General features: G+C 41.9%; 4 protein-coding genes across 4 annotated transcripts in view; 2 read left to right on the top strand and 2 right to left on the bottom strand.

Moving 5' to 3' along the window:
• LOC135484071 (splicing factor 3B subunit 2-like) overlaps positions 1–21,706 on the bottom strand; it is a 53,933-nt gene extending 32,227 nt beyond the window's left edge. The window contains exons 1-19 of the mRNA XM_064765167.1: positions 21,601–21,706; positions 20,640–20,689; positions 20,113–20,143; positions 19,660–19,829; positions 19,222–19,290; positions 18,518–18,715; positions 18,209–18,352; positions 16,925–17,819; positions 16,071–16,543; positions 15,679–15,805; positions 12,554–12,690; positions 11,991–12,109; positions 11,612–11,690; positions 11,086–11,235; positions 10,556–10,711; positions 10,009–10,161; positions 9,305–9,544; positions 8,741–8,848; positions 8,110–8,217 (exon numbers count right to left, since the gene is read on the bottom strand). Of these exons, the coding sequence (XP_064621237.1) occupies positions 8,110–8,217; positions 8,741–8,848; positions 9,305–9,544; positions 10,009–10,161; positions 10,556–10,711; positions 11,086–11,235; positions 11,612–11,690; positions 11,991–12,109; positions 12,554–12,690; positions 15,679–15,805; positions 16,071–16,543; positions 16,925–17,819; positions 18,209–18,352; positions 18,518–18,715; positions 19,222–19,290; positions 19,660–19,829; positions 20,113–20,143; positions 20,640–20,689; positions 21,601–21,697 (3,504 nt within the window). The 5' untranslated portion in view covers positions 21,698–21,706. The remainder of the gene's footprint in view (positions 1–8,109; positions 8,218–8,740; positions 8,849–9,304; positions 9,545–10,008; positions 10,162–10,555; positions 10,712–11,085; positions 11,236–11,611; positions 11,691–11,990; positions 12,110–12,553; positions 12,691–15,678; positions 15,806–16,070; positions 16,544–16,924; positions 17,820–18,208; positions 18,353–18,517; positions 18,716–19,221; positions 19,291–19,659; positions 19,830–20,112; positions 20,144–20,639; positions 20,690–21,600) is intronic.
• On the top strand, positions 3,267–4,967 carry LOC135484069 (G-protein coupled receptor 52-like). Its single transcript, XM_064765164.1, has one exon. It carries the CDS (start codon positions 3,459–3,461, stop codon positions 4,494–4,496), a length of 1,038 nt encoding a protein of 345 aa, XP_064621234.1. The 5' UTR covers positions 3,267–3,458; the 3' UTR covers positions 4,497–4,967.
• LOC135484311 (probable G-protein coupled receptor 21) lies at positions 6,129–7,706 on the top strand. Its single transcript, XM_064765658.1, has 3 exons — positions 6,129–6,137; positions 6,317–6,368; positions 6,757–7,706. The coding sequence occupies exons 1-3, from the start codon at positions 6,129–6,131 to the stop codon at positions 7,704–7,706; spliced, it is 1,011 nt and encodes a 336-aa protein (XP_064621728.1).
• LOC135484072 (alpha-1A adrenergic receptor-like) lies at positions 13,237–14,676 on the bottom strand. The gene has a single exon (XM_064765168.1). The coding sequence runs from the start codon at positions 14,600–14,602 to the stop codon at positions 13,607–13,609; it is 996 nt and encodes a 331-aa protein (XP_064621238.1). The 5' UTR covers positions 14,603–14,676; the 3' UTR covers positions 13,237–13,606.
• Positions 21,707–22,000: the final 294 nt, after the last annotated feature.

Genomic DNA, 22,000 nt, shown 5'->3' with positions numbered 1-22,000 from the left:
ACTTCGGTACCTAAGATCACCTGACCAAGGGGTACATGTGTACTTAATTTGTGATCAATAGTCATTGCTGTTAAGAAACGTGCCAGAGTTACGGCCTGACGGCGAATTTACGCCATTTGACCTCTGTGACCTTGACAAGAAGGTCAAATTACAAACCTGTGTGACATATACTGTATGGTGGTTAGATGTACCCATGATATCAAATTGGTGGCAATTGGGCAAGAAGTTAAGGAATAATCGCATTTTTAAGGTTTTTGGATTTTGCCCCCTGGTGGTCAAGTGGTGAATCATATTGGACCAAACTTCGGTCCCTGAGATCACCTGACTAAGGGGTAAATGTGTACCAAATTTGGTATCAATAGTCATTGCAGTTTAGAAACGTGCCATCGTTACATCCTAACGGCCAATTTACACCATTTGACCTCTGTGACCTTGAAAAGGAGGTCAAATCAAAAACCCGGAGGATATATGATGCACCTTTGCTAGAAGTACCTACCATATTTTTTTCAAAATTTCCCGACAACTATTAAGGGAGATATTGCATATTTTCACTTTTAACGTTTGGCCCCCTGGTGGCCAAACCATGAAACGAATCGGACCGAAACTTAGTCTCCAAGGTGTCATTACATAAGGGTACATGTGTACCAAGTTTCAACTCAATAGCTCTAACAGTTACGAAACGTGCCCTGCTAACGGATGACGGACGACGACGGACGACGACGACGACGACGACGACGACGACGACGACGACGACGACGACGACGACGACGACGACGGACGCCACGGTATGGGATAAGCTCACCTCTGCTAAGAGGTGAGCTAAAAATGAAAGAAATACAGGATTTCACATGTTTAGAGGCTATAACAGTGTAAGAGTATTCTATCTGGCTTCATAATCATATGGAATCATTTTTAAAAAATACTTTTATGATTTACTCACCTATGAATGGATTTTTCAAGGACACAGGTGTGCCCAAATTCAAAATGAAAAATAGAGGGTGTTAACGAAGTCTGTGCAATCGAAAGGCCTGGCCTGAAGGGTAACTCGTGTCAAATTTCACCATATAATGTTTTAGCTGTTTTTGACAAATGACTACGTCACTTTCTCATAAATCAGTAAGATTTTCGAATCGAAATGCACATTTTCTAGAAATTGATGGTTTAATCCCGCCCGGACGGCTCGCTTCGATGCCGTTTTCGTTGATGACGTTACAACATGAACATTTTCGCGGTTGCGGTGGTTTACATTCAGCGATTTTATAATAAATCTAATCAAAAATGGAAAATTTTAGCTTTACATTTGTGATCAACAATTAAAAACGGACGCATTTCCGCAAAGTTGTAAATCACATCATAGTATCACTTTAATGCCATCAACTTACGTCACTTCCAATCAAGGATTGTAAATCAGTTGCAATGACGTTAGCAAATACATTTCAGACAAAGTATTGTTTTTTACGCTGAGGTGATTACAGCTATCAATCTCTGAGACAGACTGGCAGATATTAGTTCAATGGACCATGTAATGGTTTAATCGGTCCAACTTTCCGGCATCAATGGCAGCAGATAGACTGAAACAGTAATAATCATTTTTGAAATGGCAATACCGTATATAACCAGAGAATAGTTGCAACGCGCCAAAGGTAGACTTCACTGCCGTCAGGAACTCACGCCCAATTGGCATACGGACAACTATTTTTTCAAGTTTCATCATTCACATCGGCAATTGGCAAAGATTCTATTCAGAATTGAAGCAGGCATTGACATTTGACAGTGAATTCAACATGAAACCAATTGAGCTCCAATATCTAGACAAGACCCCCACCGCAGTTCTAGGTCACGACTTCTGAGATGTTTCTGGAAGGACCTCAGTTGGGGAGCCTTTTTTAGTTTCGGAGAAAAACAGACAACCTCACAGGATATTTTTTGATTTTCAATTAAGTAACAACAAAAGTTGGAATTAAGACTTCAAGTTAACTGAAGGCGAGGTGAAGTTATCAATCAACTTAAACCGGACAACCAGCGACCTTGTATTCCTTTGGAAGGTGGCGGCATGTGACATTGATTTCCCGCCAATCGTTCTTGCGCTGCTGGATTATTGAACCGAGATATTGACAGCTCAAGAACTTGATGTAGTTCCATTGATTCGCGACACTAAGCAAAGACTCGTTTCAGTTCTGATAACCTTGTACAAACAAACTATCAATGGAGAAAGTAATGCTCAGTTGACTAATGAACAAGTAAAACTTCAATAATTCTCAAAGCCCGTTAGACTATCGGGGGAGTCCATACATCCTTTGGTTGTTTCGCAACGAGGAATTATAAAAAAACTACAGTTATACTATATAATCTGTGTATTAGACTTCATCAAGGAACGTTATTTCATTTGCAATCGGCGTTGACACATTCAGGGAGCACAAAAGGTCACAGCACTTCAGAATTTACTTTAACACTAACTTCCTAAGCATGGGTGTGAGTAGGTGGGGTTCAGAGAAAAAAGGGCCTGTTCTGTTTTGGACCACCAAGAGTTCATAATCGCACACTAACTAATCAGTAAAGATAATATCAATATTATTTCTAAGAATGGAAGTTATCCACCTACACAAGAGGCAGCAGTAGGACAGTCAAAGGCATTATTTACAACTTGCCGCGGAGCCTAGCAACACAACAACCTTGGAATAAGTATGTTTTTCATTACTATGAAAGAAAATACACAGTTTACACTTCACCCACGCACAATAAGACCTTCAATCATCTCGTTGATTCTGGAAGTAAATACTTTCCTGTTCATTTACGAACACAGACTTGATACGGATACTTGTCAAATCTCGAAAATTCAAACCAAATCTAAAAACAATACAAATATCTTCATAAACTTCATTTTGTCAGCCACACCCGCTCAAGACCATTTTTGTTGCTCTCGATGATATTTTCGATTCGGAAGATATTGATTTGGTGAATTTCCAAGCTCAGTATAAAAAAGATACTATTGAGTATGCCAGAAAACACATTAATATAATATACTGATTGAAAATGATCAGGGCACTTTTGGACAAGAAAAACTTCTTTAAAACCTGAAGTCCAAAGAACTGAGAAACAACAGATAATACAATGTTTCCGTGGAAACAATTATGGTAAACAACTTTTCAACGTTTATACAGCTAATGGAGTTCGACAAAGTTTGCTGCGAGAAAATGGTTCAATAACAAATTATTGAAAAGCAGTAATCTCTTCAGTCAGCGTCAAACAATGTCGTAGTAATGTATAGAAAAATAGGCACCATTAGCATCTTGAGAACCTAATCTCGTAGTTAAAGACGAAAGTAAATAGATACAAATTCACTTCTGTGGGTCAGTTTGCGTACGAATGATTTGAAGGCCAGCAAGTAGGATGGTATGCTCTCCCGATCGGATATAGGAAAGTTTTCTCCCATAAGTTACTGTTAAGCCAAGCGGAACATGTCAACTTCTGGCATTTCAACGAGTAGTGCACCAACGTGTGGAGTATATGGAAAATACATGTGCAACTACCAGCCCGGATATGCAGTCATAATCTTTTTGGTGACGTTATTCATACTTGTTGGAAATATCTTCAACCTCCTTGTGCTTACTCGGACTCGAGCCATGCACAACAACCCTGGGTACTACATGATCAACTTAGCAGTCACGGATCTGGGTCTGGGCATTATATGTGGTATTTGGGCCGTACCACTGTCAGTCTCGGGATTGTTCCAGTACACTGAAGGCTCCATGATCGTGCATGGTTTCTTCGCACAGTTATTCTGTGCCGTGTCAATCTGCACGCTTGGTGGAGTAAGTTTTGACCGCTACCTTGCCATCAGTCGACCACTTCGCTATCCGAGCATAATGACAGGCAAAGTCTGTTTCGTCATAATCATCGTAATATGGATCGTAAACGTATTGGTCATGGTGCCACCTTTTTGTGGATTTGGAAGTTATATCTACAGCGAAAACACTTTCGGCAGCCATTTTGATTTCATGGCAGATAAAGGCTTGATGATATATTCGTTCTCAATACAGATATTCCCCGGGATGGTGGTGGTCATTTTTAGCTATGTGCAAATATTCCTGATCACACGGCGTCATATCCGAGCGATCAACATCGCAGGACCGCGAGGTGGAGGAAAGATCTCATCAAACAAAGCGATGAAAACGTTAGCCATTACCGTTCTTGTATTCTTTGTCTGTTGGATACCGTTCACAGTCCAGCAGATGGTCGTGGCATCGATTAACCACCACCCTGAAATCGACAACACACCGACCGACAGTGACAACACACCGAGACCACTTGACTTCATCTTAACATGGCTGGCCGTGAGTAACAGCTTCATGAACTGCATCATCTATAGCGTCACGAACAAGGAGTACCGAAACGGCGCAAGGAAGATTCTGTACGCCATGGCGGGGAAAGTCCCACCTCACCAGCACCATGAAACGTCATTTGCCCCGTCCTCGACATCATCCACGGTCAAATGAAACATGTATGGTTCACGTGTTATTCATTGGCCTGGATGCTGCAAGAACTGCAGCCGTGTCAAGCGTATTTCAGTTCAACCAATCACCAATGGTGGCGCCATCAGTACTATTTGCTGAGGACTACATCCTTAACACTGACGGTACATTATTTGAGATCATTCTCTTTGATGATACCAAAAAAAGTTTCAACAGATGGTGAAAACTGAAAACGATTGGCCAAATTCGGACAATGACTAACACGTGAGCCAAATATCAAACATTAGAAGAAAGTACTGAGATAAGGAATAACAAGGTACATGTACCTAGAACTTGAACAAGAGAATTTAGATATTGTATATATCATGAATGTCGCACAGAGATAATACACTATCTGCACCTAAACTTGAGAATATCTTTAAAGGGGTAAGCTGTCCGTATTTACCGGTAATCGTAGAAATGCATTTACGCACAATGCCGTAGTGCAGTTATCATGCAAGCAATTTTGATGAAACTTGGCACCAGGTTCAGTGTACATAGTATGTGTATATCTGTTTAAACAATGGCAAGGTTGAAATTTATATTCAGTACGTGTTTACGGAATTGAAAATTTTCAAATTCAATTACAAATTTCAAATCTTTTACAAACAACGTAGGCCTTTAAACTGGTCCTATCTTGGACCAGATTTCGGGTTAACTGACTTGGCGTTAATGGAAATAACATGTATGATCATCAAACATCACCGATTTTCATTCTAAGGATGTTTTTTTCTGTATTTCAATCCCATCAACGGTAACTGGTTTCAGCTTGGCCTTTTTGAAAAAAGAACAGAAGGTGGAACATTACCACGGCCTACAAACATGCACTTTTGCGGAAAATTAACACAGAGGAATAAGGACCCTTGGAATAAGGACCATTGGAATAAGGACCCTTGGAATAAGGACCCTTGGAATAAGGACCCTTCAATACTTTGGAACCTTTCAGACCACAAAACATGCCTCGGATATTATCCAGCATTCTCAATACAAACTGAGGTAAGATTAATCCCTCTATATACTAACAGTTTCTCACTTTTTTGTGGAAAATTCAGAAATTCTGAATGTTGACACGAGGTCATTTGAATTATTAATGTGAAAATGTGATAATTATTTTTTAATGCACCACAACAATAAATTTGCTATGCGAGTTCTTTTTTGACAAACTTTTGTACACCAGCGAGGAAAACTTAAAAGTCTGCAGTACAGTAGTGCCTCTCTATTAAGGACATCCTGAAGACTGACAAGTACTGTCCTAAATAGAGAGGTGTCTTACTTTGAGAGGTCAAATCAAATGGAAACAACCAACTGAGGACCAAAACATTAAACAAGTGTCCTCAAAAGCGAGGGTATCCTTATTAGAGAGGTGTCTGCTTTGCGAGGTTCCACTGTATCTAAAAACACTCATTTTACCAAATTGGACAGCACACGACCAAGAACAGCTGATCTAAGCAAAACAAAACACGAAAATGACTAAAGGGTTAAATGCCTTGCTCAAGAACACTAGTCAACAAGTCAAACTAGGACTTGAACGAGAGTGATTACTGGTACTAATAAATCGTTATTAGTGCACCGGTAAAGAATCTACTTCACCAAGGTTACACTTGCAGCTGTATTTCCATGGCAACTGTGAGCCAACATTGCGTAAAATTAAGAAATGGATATCAATAATCAAGATCTAATTCTTAACAAGTAGAAATCACACAATTTTAATAAATCAATGGTTTCAACAGCCAGTCCTTGATTATTTGTTTGTCTATAGCTCCTGGCCATTAATTACTAATGAAATTATAGATATTGGTGGCTAGGAGGTGTGGGGAGTTAGAGACAAGGAATGCTTGGTCATCAGTTCCAACGGACATTTTCCACAAATGTAGCTGCTGGATTCATTTCAAGTGTTGTCTTCCTTTTCATACAACTTATGGATGATGCTTAGATAATGATATTTTGGATTATAGAACTCATTGAGTGATAACTCAATCTGATTCGAAGTTGCTATCTTGATAACTGATGCTGGCATTATTCATTGCGGAACTCTAGTTGAATTGACGCAAAGGGTGACATTTCAAGAACAAACAAAGAACACCACTGCTAACATCTGCTGCCAGGACGAGTTTTACTTTTCAAAAGGAACCAACCAAACTTCTCTGCTAATCACGGAAGCCACTTTAAATGATTGCAATGAACAGCTCTGCCTGTGGAGACTATGGGAAGGCCTTGTGCAGCCACTCCGTGGGATACACCCTCATCATACTCGTCATCATGATATTAGTTGTACTGGGGAATATCTTCAACATCACAGTTTTGATGCGTACTAAAACCCTGCGCAACAACCCTGGATTCTTCATGTTAAACTTAGCTATCACGGACTTGGCATTAGGAGTGGAGGGATTAAGTGGGACGTTTTACCATGCTGCATTAGGGATATGGCCAATCAACCACACAAGTGCCAGCATGCATGGGCTGTTTGGGCAGATGTTTCTCGGTGTTTCGGCGACAACGCTAGCAGCTGTTAGCATCGACCGCTACATCGCGATCAGTCGGCCTCTTATCTATCACACTGTCATGACGATAAAAACATGTATCATTATGATGATCGTAGTTTGGCTGTCGAATTTGCTTGTTGTGCTAATCCCGATCTTTGGATACGGCAGGTATGAATTCAATCCTAATACGTATCTATGCCATACAGATTTCCGGAGTTTTCGAATTCTTCTATTCGTTGACTTTGGCATACAGATTATGCCAGCGACTGCAGTTATCACATTCTGTTACTGGCGCATCTTTTTGATATCAAAACGGGCACATGAAGACATTGCAAAATTGAACATTGGAGCAACTTATAAACAAAAACCAAAGAAAAATGCAATGAAAGCTGTACGGACCATAGGAATAACTGTAGTTGCTTATTACATTAGTTGGATGCCATTTAGTATCTTACAGTTAATCAACGCATTCACTGTTGTCAATTTCCCAAAGGTGATGGACTTCTCCATCAGTTTTTTAGGCATAAGTAATAGTTTCATGAACTGCATCATATACTGTATAACCCATCGTGATTTTTATCGTGGAGCAAAGGATTTGATGTGTTGTCTCTGCAATAGGAATCGTGTGGGGAGTTTCGACAGCGGCGAAGCTTCCTCTCACTCGGATCAATCAAAAGGACAAAACAGAAGATGGGCAAACAGCAAGACATAGTGAGGCTTGAGTGGTGTCATCTATGTGAAGTACACGTGTAATAAGAATTATTGCTGGGAGAAATAAGGTTTAAAAGGAATTGGTGTGGAGTTTTCACAGTGGGGAGGCCTACACTCACTCGAATCATCAATCGGACAAAACAGAAACAAGGACGACAAGAAGACAGAGTGAGGCTATAATGGTGTAAATATTTGTCGTGTAAATATGTATAATAATAATTGATGCTGGAAGAAATGAGGTCCATTTTCCAAAGCCATTCTGAAACCAAAGCGACCTGCAATAACTTGAGCAACATGAAGCTTGAGAGGGCCCTTTCTGAAAAGAAGATTTTTTGTATAAATATTACTGTGAAAACTGATGATGTAACGAGGCTAGCTCTGTTGTTAATATAAGCTGTTCTTACCGCGAGTTCTGTCGTTGTTGTGCCGAATACATCTCCGTATAAAGGTTTACCATTCTCGTCCACCGGAGGCTTGCCCCATCCGCCAGCATGGTAACCGAAGGAACAACTCTGAAAGAGGAAGAAAGGTGTTTTGTATATTGTACAACAAGTCTTTTCCTTGAGAAAGCAGCCTAGGGGAACTAACGGCGGCCAACAAAAATCAGAGCCTTCATCAGGTTTTTACCTCAAAGACAAGTAAGTTTTAAATTTTCAAGTCCATTTTTCTACTTTCGATTTTGTGAGCAATAGCTGGATGCCAACTTGAGTCATCGGTCTTCAGACTTTGAATTCCAAAACTATTAGGGCACCCATTTTAGAGCCATTATGGCCTTGGGTACTGAAAAATGTGAAAGAGGATTGAGAGGGCACTAAGGCCATTTTGGAGGGCATCCACTGCCATGGCATCTGTGGCAGTGGATGCCATTTTGGTGGGCACCGACTGCCATGGCAGCTGCGGCAGTGGTTAAATTCATGCCCCACATCTTGTGACGCAACAGCCAGGGTGGCAGAGTCCATCACAAGCTACAAGTTCATGTCTCTCACTCGAATAGGTTCTTTGGATCTATGATTAGCAAATCTGGATGAAACTTACCTCGGGTATCGGTGCATTTAAACCAGGTATTTTTAAATTGGGATAAGAGGGTGGTGGTCCGTACCTCTGCATGGCGATTAACCATGGTGGAGGAACTCGGTCAGCGCTCTGAAGAGAGAAAAAGTGATTGAAAAGATCTATTTGAGATGCCAGACACTTTTGATGAACATTTTAAAGTTAGTGCCGTGGAACCATGATACAACTCATTCCTTGGGACGAAGAAAATTGGTTCACTGTATCCAAAGTTAATAGAAACCAGGGTAAACGTCAATGCGTTGTCTTGCTCATGGACATGGAAAAGAGTTCACAACAAGTCTAAATCTAACTTTAAAAGCATTCACTGCGATGAGGTTCCATGGTGGTATTGCAACAAGACAAAGATTTAGCAGATCCCTGCAGAAAGGTGTGCAAATAACAACAAAGCCCGTCTTAAATTGTTCACGATTTTTGCTTCTCTATAGTTTTTTCTCTCACAAAAATGGTGCCAAATGTTTGTTCCAGATCTTTCAAGCCCTGCAAGCTTGTTTCCGGAGACTGAAGGGACTCACTGCATGGCATACTCACCATACCAATTGGCATTCCCAATGCCGTCCGAAGATCATCCGATAAATTCCCAGGTTTCTTTTCCTTTAAACGCGTCTCGAATTCTTTGCCCTCGTAATACAAATCACCATGAATTGTCATTTTCGGTTTCGTTTGTAATCTGAAGAATGCGTCGTGAAGCTTCTGATAATCAATATCAATTTTTCCCGTTTTTGGCCGGACTTTCTCTCTCATCTTTTGTTTCATGGACTTCTGATCTTCCTGAAAACGACAGAGAATGAGTGATCAGTCATAATAGCAGGGTAGGTGAAATTATGATTATCAAAAGTGAAGGAAATAATGATAAAATTTCTCTTTCTTTCCATTAGCCAAATAGTACGTGTTTGGTTACTTTTGTAATCAATTTCACTTAAATTTCTGACTCTTTTAAATATCATCATCATCATCAGTGTCGCCTTCAACTATGTAGACATTATGCCCCATCTTTCTCACGTCCATTATTGGTGATCGAATGCCATGATTGCCAGATATGATAGGTTCTTGTTGCAGGTTTGGCTAATCCTACGCCAATCTGTTCCTGCTCCTGATTATGTTCAGAGACAACTTCACAGAATATTTTCATAATCATTTCTTCTTTGACAAGAGAATTGAGCATTGAGCCATCCTTGATGCTCTTTAGGACTGGCACTGTCAAAAGTGAGCACACAATTCAAACATTTCCTCACCTTCTCCTGAAGGGCCTCTCTCATTTCCATGATTCCTGTGGCCTTGATGTAGTCTGGCAGCTCAAATGGAGCCTTCTCTATACCTCTTTTACCTTGTAGATACTTCCTCTTGAAGCACCAGTGGCGTGGCACAGGCACTGTGTTCCTTGTGGCCTGTGGTCAGAAAAAGAAGCTCTTCAATTCAAACAAGTCATCATGTTAAAAAAGCCCTGGGTGACTAAGTCAAATATTGTCTTTCAAAGGTTGACATTGGAACCATATCATCAACAGGCTCTTTTTGATACATATAACAAAGAATTAGACTTTATCAGTTCTTGATATAAAATATCTTTTGTTCATTCTACTTAATGACAGAGTTTCTTTCAATACAGACAATACATTTCACCATTTTAACGTTAAATATCTGCCAATTCTTAGATGAGATAACAAAGACAACAAAAATAACTTTTGTCCCGAAGTCTGTCCTGAGAAGAATGTTATCAAATGATCAAAAATATATAAGCTACATGTAGCCTTATTTATTTTTGATATTAACAAAAATACCCACCTTCAAATGTACGAGAAGTTTTGGGTCCTGTGCTGTGACATCATGCATCTCAACAACATCAGGCCGGACAACAAGCTGCTTTAATTCAGCCACACTCAGTCGGTTCATCTTCTTCAGCTTCTTCTTGGAATACTTAGGCTTGTCCTCCACAACTTTCTGCAAGGGGAACTTAGTCCATTAATTGTCTGATAAAGCACATCGTAATGTTTCAGATATCAGAATTTAACAAACAGTACATGGTGAGATTTGGAATATATTCTGTTCTCACTGTAAGCAGATCAGGAAAATGCAAGCACATGTTCGACACTACAAGTGTTGGATATAACAGACTAGTAGAAACAGTCTCCAAGTTTTGATGGAACCTGATTGTTTGAACAGTGCACCCCTCAGCAAGTCAGTGGTATTGGCCATTATTACTTGTTATTATTACTCATTATTATATGTCAGAGAGAGCCACTTGGATTTTAAAAGCATCACTCAGGAGCAAAAACAACGAGAAATCAGATGGGCTGAATGCGACCTTGACCTACCTCATCCATATCATCATCATCATCATCGTCGTCTGCCACGCCCATCCGATTACGCTTGGCGGCAGCATCCAATGCATCCTGGGTATCCTTCTTCTTCTGTTCTTCCAACAGACGCTCGGCTTCCCTGCTGGCCTTGTCCACCTCCGTGATCTGAAGCACAGACAGAATGTTACTAGGTGATTCAAAACTACTGGTAAGTGTATGATTTGTAACCTTTTATTGAATTCAGAACTTTATTTGTGTGCTTTCAATTGGTTCACACTTCAAACTTAGCTGCTTTTTATGACTTCTAATATCATATTTTGGACAGGAGTGCCATCCTCTTGTGTCTTGCGCACAGATCAGAATAGGAACCACGTCCTCGGGTCAAAAAAGGTCCTCACGAGCCACCAAGAAGCTCAAATAACACCTATTCCTGACATGCACCATTTGACACTTAGCTCTGTGTCTCAACTAAATATTTTCCCCCAAATAGCTGCAAACGAGTGGATCAGAACAGGAAAGGACACAATCACAACCAAATTACCTTGAATGTTTCAAAGATCTTTGAAAAGTGATGATAGTTAGGATCCATCCGATCCAGCTCAAGAGTCTCTTGGACATACCTGAAAGAGAATGAATTTCAGATTCACAGACTCACTGGCACTAATCTTTACTGCAAAAAATTGTAAAGTCTCGACAAGCCTGATACTGACAAGGACAAATGTGGCTTGATTTGCTCTAAAACCACCAAAATAAAAAGACAGTTTAAACACCATTCATCATTGTATTTTCTTGTGGCTCAGGTAAACAGAAAACAATATTGCCACAGTGAATTTATTATGCACGCAAATAAGCTCAAACTTGAATTCATTAAGCACCCAAATATGCTGAAACTTGAGTAGGCCGTTAAGACTTTAACTTACTCGACCTCAACCTTCTCTTCCTCCTCCTGTTTAGGCTGCTGAGCCTTTTTCATGTGCTGCTGGATCATTCGTCGTTGCTTGGCATTCTTCTTCTTTTTCTTCCGCTTCTTATTCTTTGACTGAAACGAATATCAAATATTTAGCATTTTTCATGCAATCTACAGACACTTCAATTCAGTCTGCTTGTTTTCAATCCTTGCAGAAAGACGGACGAGTTCTTCGAAAGTGGGCCTGATGAGTTTCGTAGAGAAGAAACAACTCATGAGCTCACATGCGTACAAGATACATCAAACGGACTGCATGCTTGCGAGGTATCTCCATAGGTATAACAGAGTCGAAAACTTGAGGGCCAAATGACGCAGCCAGATATATTTAGTCACTGCCTGGTTTACATAATATATTTGGCTTCGTCAATCAAAGTCTGAAATGCAATGATGACTTGAACCAGAAGAACAGTTTGACAACAGAACAGAACACCCTCACAATGAAACAAAGATCTAGATTGAGAATACGTACTCCTCCTCCTGGCCGTAACAAATTTGCCCCCCCCCCACAGTACTTACCTCTTTCTTCGTGAGAACTGGTACAATCTCTTCTTCCTCCTCCTCTTCCTCATCCTCATCTTCGTCCATGTCATCGTCTCCGTAATCACCGATCGGAAGCTCCTCAACTTGTTCAGGCTCGTCTTCCTCTTCAACGACTGAAAACACAAGCCATGATGTGCAATGAGTAATGGCGTCTATGCAGTCCGGGAAAAGATTGTGGCAGTGTGCAACAGGTGCTTGCTGGAGTAGTGGTATTGGGGGTCCAACTCTCAGTCCATGGGAAATGTCGTTCCAACCCCAGTCTGGGCATCACTTCCTTGTCCCTGAAGCAGCTCCTAACGAATGCCTCATGGCTGCAGTGACCTGCTGCATAAGCAACACCTGATGAGTGCCTCATGGCTGTGGTGGCCAATAATACTTCAACAGTACCAGATTCATGAATATGTTTCGTGAACACAAATCGCCGCCAAAAGACCTTCGTACGCTGCGAAAATAATGCTAGCTTCGTGAAACACAAATCAGTTTGGGTCATGATGTGGTTGTAGAGGAACTGGTTCATATCAGATGAGTTTATACGTAAGGACAATGACGAGAGGAAAAATGGCTGCAATAACAAATTTACCATTTTCCAACCGGAATTTGTCAGGTGTGTGACTTTTTTCTAGAGTTTCTCTCAAATATGGTCATTTTTCCTCCCGAGATGGTGATCGCAAACATTGTTCCCCGTGAAAACATACTTTGAGGACTTGAATGCTCAGTATTTAAAACCACAAACATTTTTACGTGTAGAGTAGGTGTTATAAAGTGCTGTGATGGAATACTCACAAAACCCACATGAATAAATCCTTGGATTCTTTATGCTCTGAAACTGTCCAAAACTATAGATATTCGACAACACTACAAGATCCTCCCTAACTTTGCCAAATCATACTGTCACCTTATTTGACCTAACTATGTGCAAAGAATAATCCTAAGTATTCTGTGAGAGTTTTGACAACAGTTTTTCTAAGGAGAGACTAAGAAATCACAACCACCTGCACTACAAGACAACAAAAATATTAATAAACCAAATCACTCAAGTGCAGCATTGTTGTCTGCCTCAAGTGCTTTCCTGCAGAGAACTCTTCGCAGAAATTCCCGACTTTTCTTTCTGTACAAGTCGCTGGTGTAATAGTAGATCAGCGGATTGATGAATGCGTTACAACCACCCAGATATCCACCGATAAAATCGGCAAGACGAGACGGTGTCACTTGGAGAATGGCATACACGGTTTCCATAATGACGTATGGGAACCATAGCAGGGCAAAAACCAGAACTGTGACTCCAATCATCTTGATTCCCTTCCCAAGATGAGATCTTTTTGCTGTCGAGTTCGGAACAGACGACATTTGTGCGTTGATGGTTCTGACATGGTGTCTGGTGATGAGGAAAATTCTCACGAAGCAGAAGGTAACAATAGCAACTGTGGATACGGTTATCATGATTCCAAGGGAAGCAGACGCAATGGAACTCCTGAAGTCGTAATGGCTGACATAACTCATCCACTCGTAGCTGAAGTTACCAATTCCGAGAAACGGCATGGAAAAGATTGCAATACTTTGCAACCACGAGCAGACGATCACGATTACACACGACTTTTGGTTCACCCATCTTGGATAATGTAACGGCCACACAACTGATAAATAACGCTCACAACTGACCATGGTCAGAGAGAGTATTGATTCACAAAACACAACAGAAGTGAAGAATCCAACCATGTCTGAAGCCAATTTCCGGCAGGGCCATCTTTGATGTACACTGTAGTATATGGCACTTGAAAGCACGACTCCAGACAGGAGGTCAGCAACAGCCAGATTCATCAAGAAATACCCCCGATAGCCAAGATGCACGTTAATCTTACTCATGACGATAATGTTGAAGAGGTTCAAGGTGATCGCCAGAACAACCCCGATGACAATCGGAACAGCATATAATGGCGTCTTGACACAGTTCTCCAGACCAAAGTCGTTACACAGGACAGTTTCGTTTGAAACAGACTCAGTAACCGGCATCAACTCCGTCAACATTTTGCACAAAAATTGCAGAAAGTTTTTTGAGGTAGATGGCAGACCACAGAGGGCTGATGTAGCCTAATTTTTCAGAGTTAATTCTCAATTCAAAGAATATCAAATCGAGATCTTTCTAAATCTGGATATAATTCCGCCCCGACTATGGAATGGGTAGCTAACACTGCTCAAACACAAAGTGATCCAATATCCACGCGACATACTATTTATCAGGCAACAGTACTTTTAGCTTAATGAGGTCTCTCTCTGCAGCGAACCCTGAGCCGACAGCAATGTCAATAGTGTGAGCCTGTTAATCAAATAGAACCCAAAGGGTAGCACCCTATTTTTATTGTACAACCTCCCATGGTGTTTACCCAAAACAGATATTTGTTTATATTCTATCATCTGAGGCAGGAAACAATGAAACACCAGGAAAACCATTCGTTGACAAGCAACATTGACACAACAAAACAATATGACCCATTACCTGTGGCTTGATATGAGCTAATAAACTATCTTTGTAGCATGGAATGTGGTCAAATACCCACGAACTAACGCAAATAAATGCCACACAATATAGCATTTTTAATTAGCGAAACGATGCCACGAAACATTGAGGCAATCCCTTTTTACAAATGAAACAAAAAGTAAGCTATTAGTCATCAAAGCTAAAAGCATTTCTTTGGGTAGGTTTCTCCTACTTAAACTCTTCTTTTTTGCAGTAAATAAACAGTTTAGATTCGTTCAGAATTATGAACACACCTGCACAAGTTAACCTTCATGGGTTTTGTCTTAGATCAAAGGCTCACAAAGTGATTGTCCGAGAGAGCAAAAGCATGGGGCATGCAGGATTCTCCACAAGGCCATTTGTCAGGTCATCCCACCCAACCTTGGAAGCAGCCACCCTACCTTGCTCTAGAATTTTTAAAGGTTTCTATAGGGACACCCTACATTAAATTGCTGGTCATCCTACCTCATGTTGGACACTGGCAAAACCTCTTGAGTATCAAAGGTACCACCCTACCTTGAGAAAACCCTGTTGAGAACACCGGGCATGCCACTGAACTGGCTTTTAAAAAATAGCATCACCTTACCTTGGTCAAGATTCTCCAGTTCCTCTGGACTGATGCCCATTTGTTGTGCCCTGACATCCTTAAAAGCCAGCACCTTCTCCAGGGCCTGGGGTAGACGGAATTCCCTCTTCCCATCATCCTCTTGAGGCTGAAATAGACAACAAGAGAACATTTCTTATATCATCGGGTACCAAGAATTTCTTAACTTTATCTTTTAGCTTTAACTGACTTATCCTCAGGAATTCCATATCAATGGGCTGGATTGCTCTAGAGTAACTTCATGATTTCTTAAGAGTTATCAAGATTACAGGTTTATCACAACCATCCCAAAATGGAATGCAATCCCAAGATGTTCTGCTCCATCACAAAGAGTCAGACTCAGAGTAAATGTAACATTAAACTAAAGGACCTACCTGTCCCCCTGGAGGTGGTCGTGTCTCAATAGACATCAGTGGAACTGGCTTCATTCCACCTTCCTCTGCCTGGGAAACAGGCGCAATCCCCGGAGGGCCATCCGGGGGAAGTCCCTCCTGGGGATGTCCAGGTGGAGGGCCCTGGTGAAGTCCAGGTGGAGGAACCTGTGAGTGTCCAGGTGGAGGAACCTGTGAGTGTCCAGGTGGAGGAACCTGTGAGTGTCCAGGTGGAGGAACCTGTGAGTGTCCAGGTGGAGGACCCTGTGGGTGTCCTGGCGGAGGTCCCTGTGGGTGTCCTGGAGGAGGACCTGTCTGTTGAAGTCCGGGAGGAGGAACCTGGTGATGTCCGGGAGGAGGGACCTGGTGAAGTCCAGGAGGAGGAGGAGGGCCTGCCTGATGATGACCAGGGGGAGGCCCCTGATGTCCAGGAGGACCAGCTTGTGATGATGGAGGTTGGAACTGGCCAGGAGGACCTGAAATACACGTGACCACAAAAGAGGAAAATAAAATTGATCTGGCATTTAAGGCTGTAAAATCAGTACTGATCTTACTCAAGGGATCCACGAGTAAAATTGAGATTAGCACATGGTAACCGACAGGGAGTATCGTATTGCTTAAGTGTTAAGTAATGCAGGAGTCAAACGCAAACTGAAAAGCGTGAAAAGTGAAAAACTAATGCAAAAACCATTAAATTTAGGCAGCAAACATAGGAGTAACTTTCCTGGTAATTTAAGAAGAGCCAACCTTCAGCTTTGTGAACACTTCACTGTTTACACTATATGAATCAAGTTCCAGCTGTCTGACCCACCAGATGTACCAAAATTGACCTAATGATAGCACTCAAAACTATTCACCTCTTGGAGGCATAGATCCATGTGGAGGCCCTTGCATTTGATGCCCCATGTCCTCCATCCTGTGTGGAGGTCCTTCCATTCTCTGATGAGGTGGAGGTCCCTCTATTCTCTGGTGAGGTGGTGGCCCATCCATTCGTTGCTGAGGTGGTGGCCCGTCCATTCGTTGCTGAGGTGGTGGCCCATCCATTCGTTGCTGAGGTGGTGGTCCTTCCATCCTCTGGTGCTGTGGTGGCCCTTCCATCCCCTGGTGCTGTGGTGGCCCTTCCATCCTTTGGTGTTGGGGTGGCCCTTCCATCCTCTGATGCTGTGGTGGCCCTTCCATTCTCTGATGCTGTGGTGGCCCTTCCATCCTCTGGTGCTGTGGTGGCCCTTCCATCCTCTGATGCTGGGGTGGTCCTTCCATCCCCTGGTGTTGCGGTGGCCCTTCCATCCTCTGATGCTGTGGTGGCCCTTCCATCCTCTGGTGCTGTGGAGGTCCCTCCATCCTCTGATGCTGTGGTGGTCCTTCCATTCCCTGATGCTGTGGTGGTCCTTCCATCCTCTGGAGTTGCGGTGGCCCTTCCATCCTCTGATGTTGCGGTGGGCCTTCCATCCTCTGGTGCTGTGGTGGCCCTTCCAATCTCTGGTGCTGGGGTGGCCCTTCCATCCCCTGGTGCTGTGGTGGTCCTTCCATCCCCTGGTGTTGTGGTGGCCCTTCCATTCTCTGGTGTTGCGGTGGCCCTTCCATTCTCTGGTGCTGTGGTGGCCCTTCCAACCTCTGATGAGGTGGTGGCACTTCCATTCTCTGATGAGGTGGCGGTCCCTGTTCACCCCGCCTTTCCATCATGGCCATCTGTTGTTGCTGCTGCATCATCTCAGCATCTTTCTTCTTCACTTCCATCATCTGCTGTTGGATCTGACCAATCAAATGACATAACTCATTAAATGCATTAAAACATATGGACAATGATCTGACACAACAACTGAAGGGTTCAAGTCAGAAACAGCAAATAAACAATTTTAAACGATCCTTTTCTGTCTATTAGCTTATAGCATATTTCTTATTGCATCCAAATCACTTGCCACACATCCTGTCACCCTTCCTAAGACACACAGATTCTTAACATAAGGCTTGCAGTCCTGAGGACAGTGTTATGGCCATTCGGACCAAGCATCAAGGACCAGCTTTAACATCAATAGGACAGCGTCCGTAACACAAGAACAGGACTCTCCATTGATAAAAAAATACGGACGAAGAAAGAAGAAATAATGAGGTAACATTGTAATTGTAATTTGCCTAATTACCATTTGTTGCTGTTTCTCTGCCTCGAGAAGTTGCTGCTGTTCACGGGCCTTCTGCATCATCTCGTCGTTCTCGTGTCTGGACATCATGCCACGCTCCTGGTCCATCATGGCCTGGTGCCGAGCACGTTCCTGTTCTATCATTGCCTGCAAAGCAATAACAGCGTATGTAGCAACAAAACTTACGACAGGTCAACCTCCAAACAGAGAGACAACGACAGTGTGCATTGAAAAGAAATTATCAGCTGGCTTAATTAGGATGTCCGTACTAGAGAGTCCGCTTAGGGAGGTTTCACTGTATTTTCTACTGACCTGCTGCTGTCTGGCTCTCTCCTGTTCCATAGCTATGCGCCGTTGTCTCTCTTGATCCCGCTGCTGCATGACTCGTTCCTGTTCAAGCATCGCCTGTTGCTGAATGGCCAATGCTTCCTTTTGACTGTCCATCATTTGTTGATGTTCCAACATCTGTTGTTGAAGTTCGGCTTTGCGCACTAGGTCATCCTCTTCACGCTACAAACAACCAAAAAGAGGTTTGTACTCTTGTCAAAGTAAACTGTCGTTGATTTGACATTTGACACGTTATTGTAATCAATGGAACTGAGGAAAATCCCATTTTCCACATTAATGTACAAACTAGTAAATGTATTGCAGTTCTTGGTCAAGTACTCTCAAAATTACAGAATAATCTTTCTTCTCAACATTCAAATTAATTTTCATTGCCTTTTCAGTTCATCTACCGGTACTTGTGGAATTGTGATTAACATATGAAAGGAACTATTTGGCAACGTTTGAACCGTTTAGGACAAGCTTATCCTTGGGATATACTCTCCTCGATGGAGAAATACGAATTGGCCCAACACATTGACAGTGACAGCGACTGTCAGTGTCCTTGTGTATGGCCAACTTCTATTTTTCAGTCAAAGTGTGCATATCTGCATCGACAAGCCGGAACAGCAAGGAAAACCTGGCCTGGAGGCAATGACAGGCCTACTGCATGACTAAACGAGGGTACTCACTCGATCATGTCGATGAGGCTGTTCCCGCTCCATCATCATCGACTGCTGCTGAGAGTAATCATCACCCATCTGAAATGATTTCAATACTGATGTATAAGATGAGTCATCTTATGACATAAAATTAAAATACAAGGATGGCAAGGAGATTCTGAAATATAGAGTGAAAACAGCAAATGCATTGGAGCGGTTTTAACTGCTGATAATGAGCTAGTGTTCTAGCTCTAATTCAGGCATAGTTCGAGTACAGGATATGTCCAAGCACAGCCAAATAATATATTTTCACAACTGGCTTCTGAGCACCTTAACATATTGTAAATGCTGAAGTGTGAATTTGTCTCTCTTTTTTCAGACATACGAGCCAATCACACAAAAAATCTTATCAATCAATCAAAGTCGTTATTTTTCAATTTTGTGTCAGAAGCAAGATGTACTCTTTACCTGTTGTGGTGGAGGGGCCATTGAGGGTGGACCTGGAGGTCCCCGCATCTGCTGTGGATGCTGACCCATCATAGACATCCCTGGTGGTGGGGGATGCTGGCCTTGCTGCATCATGTGAGGTGGAGGTGGGGGGAACTGCCGTTGTCCACCACGACCATCATCCGGGGAGTCTTGAAAATAAAGACACTTGTTTCACCATGGTGTTATTAATATTATCATCAATGTAATTAATTGTTTACAGTTATATTGATTTTTTGCCTCTTTAATTACTATAGTTACTTGTGTGACTATGCCCCACAGGTCCCGCAAAAAAGTGATGGATAAGATCAGAAAAGTTACTTTTGTTTTTTAAGTATGCAACATTTGAAAACAGGGTAGGATGAAGAATATTCAATAGCAAATAAAAACTCAACCTTAGTAACTGAATATACTGTCATCTTATCATCGACTCACCTTCCTGTTCAGAATCATCTTCTTCATCTTCCTGTCAGAAAGAAATAACATTGATGAAATTCACTATCATCAGTATCAACACACTGGATATCTCAATTTTGTTGTGAAGAACATGATCAAATTACCATGATCAACTTGGTTAGATTAGCAGTGTCCTTGGTAAGAATACTCAGACCTTTCAATTGCATAGTTTTTACACTGTTTAACGGTATAAGAGCGTGCCACATGTCCCAAAATAAACAAAAAATATTTTTTTCGGGGTTATTGACCCCCCTGAAGCCTTTTCTGAACTTGCAATGCTCCTGCTCACTGGGATCAAGAACAATTCAGTATTGTATCATTGATTTAGCACCTGACTTCATCATAACATTTAGACTAACCAATTCCCATCACAGACATACATGTACCACCATGGTTCACTTAGGATAGGAAATTCTACTGCAGGCTCAAATTCATATACATATGGAAGAAAAGGGCATAGCAGGACCCTTGAAATAACCCCATTCCAGGGCCACATCATGACATACCTGTTCAAGATAGTACTCATGTAGCCGACCAACTAGATCAGCTTTTCTTCCTGAAAGGAAAAGTACACGTACCAGTTGAATTGTATGTTGGCCGAGAAAGACAAACCAGAGCCCTGACCAAACAAATATGCACACTCAGAACACGTTGTCAGAAGGTGCCCAGGCCAACTTCTGACAATCCCCACCACAGCCCATTGAATGGGAGTGACCCTCTGTTTCAGGTGAACGTGAACACACCGCTGACAAGCGCCCAAACAAACTAAACTTCGTTGAAATTGCCCATTTCAATCATTTTAGTTTGTTTTGGCTCTAAACAGCCACCTCCGACTGGTACTGATGGAATCTCTCGCAGGCAAAGGTTGACTGCAAGTGTTTCCTTCTCGATTTGTGCATAGGCCTAGTTCTGTTCACAAGAAGTTAAGGCTCTGGACGCGAATGCAATCGGGTCGTAGCGCGGCTCCTATCCCGTCTTTTGATGCATCTGCCGTGACCGTCAACTCCTTCTTGGGGTCGTAATAACTGAGGGAGCACTGGTGCCTCAGACCAGTTAGCTTTCTCTCGAGAATCTCAGTTGCGTTTTCTGCGGTTCGTCCCAGTGCCAACTAGTGTCTTTCTGTAATAACTCACGTAACGGCACGCTTATCATTGATAAGATGGGTATGAATTTGCCGAAGTATTGGACCATAGGTAGTACAATTAACAATAAAGGTGGCAGCACCTGACGGTGGTGCTGGACATACTATTACAGGTACATTTTGCATAGCCAAATATTTGCACCCAACAAATCCGCCAGATAGATAGTACAATTAACAATATAGGTGGCAGCACCTGACAGTGGTGCTGGACATACAATGCCATGTACATTTTGCATAGCCAAATATTTGCACCCAACAAAGGCACAAAAAATGCAGTCATATTTCTCTAAAATAACTCCTCGTTACTCTTGTCGGGTTTATCTTACCCTGCGTTGGTAGACCAAGCTCGCCTAACTGTTGCTTCAGGTCAACAACGCGGAGTTTTTCTAAACTAGAAATCGAAAATTCTCCTCCGTCCGCCATCTTCGTACATGCGTCGTCTTTACTCTCCGAGCAATCGCTAAAACCTTATAACGCTGCCACAACTGAATGTATGAATATTGTAAAAGTGTTGACTGTGCACTTTCTAGTTATCCGCAGTAAAGAAATAGTTCTCATTATATGCTTATAATTGAAAGAATTCGGGTTGTATAACGAAAGAAATTAGTATGTGAAAAAAGATAAAGGTAAAAAACTTGACAAGCTTTCATGTCTTTCTGGTTATTTGGGCTTTTCAAGTTAGTGTGCATATTTGGCATAAAATGGCGGACTATGTTTTCAGAGATA

This window comes from Lineus longissimus, chromosome 3 (assembly GCF_910592395.1).
Source record: "Lineus longissimus chromosome 3, tnLinLong1.2, whole genome shotgun sequence".
Lineage (NCBI taxonomy): Eukaryota > Metazoa > Nemertea > Pilidiophora > Heteronemertea > Lineidae > Lineus > Lineus longissimus.
Note: the sequence above shows the minus strand (reverse complement) of the source record. Positions and strands in the feature narration are given on the sequence as shown.

Bases quoted from the DNA above. Each gene is read 5' to 3' on its own strand.
- LOC135484069 (XM_064765164.1), top strand. From the start codon at position 3,459: ATGTCAACTTCTGGCATTTCAACGAGTAGTGCACCAACGTGTGGAGTA.
- LOC135484311 (XM_064765658.1), top strand. The intron at 6,369-6,756 runs ATTTTCCACAAA...GATACACCCTCA, and splicing joins GGTCATCAGTTCCAACGGAC to TCATACTCGTCATCATGATA.
- LOC135484072 (XM_064765168.1), bottom strand. From the start codon at position 14,602: ATGTTGACGGAGTTGATGCCGGTTACTGAGTCTGTTTCAAACGAAACT.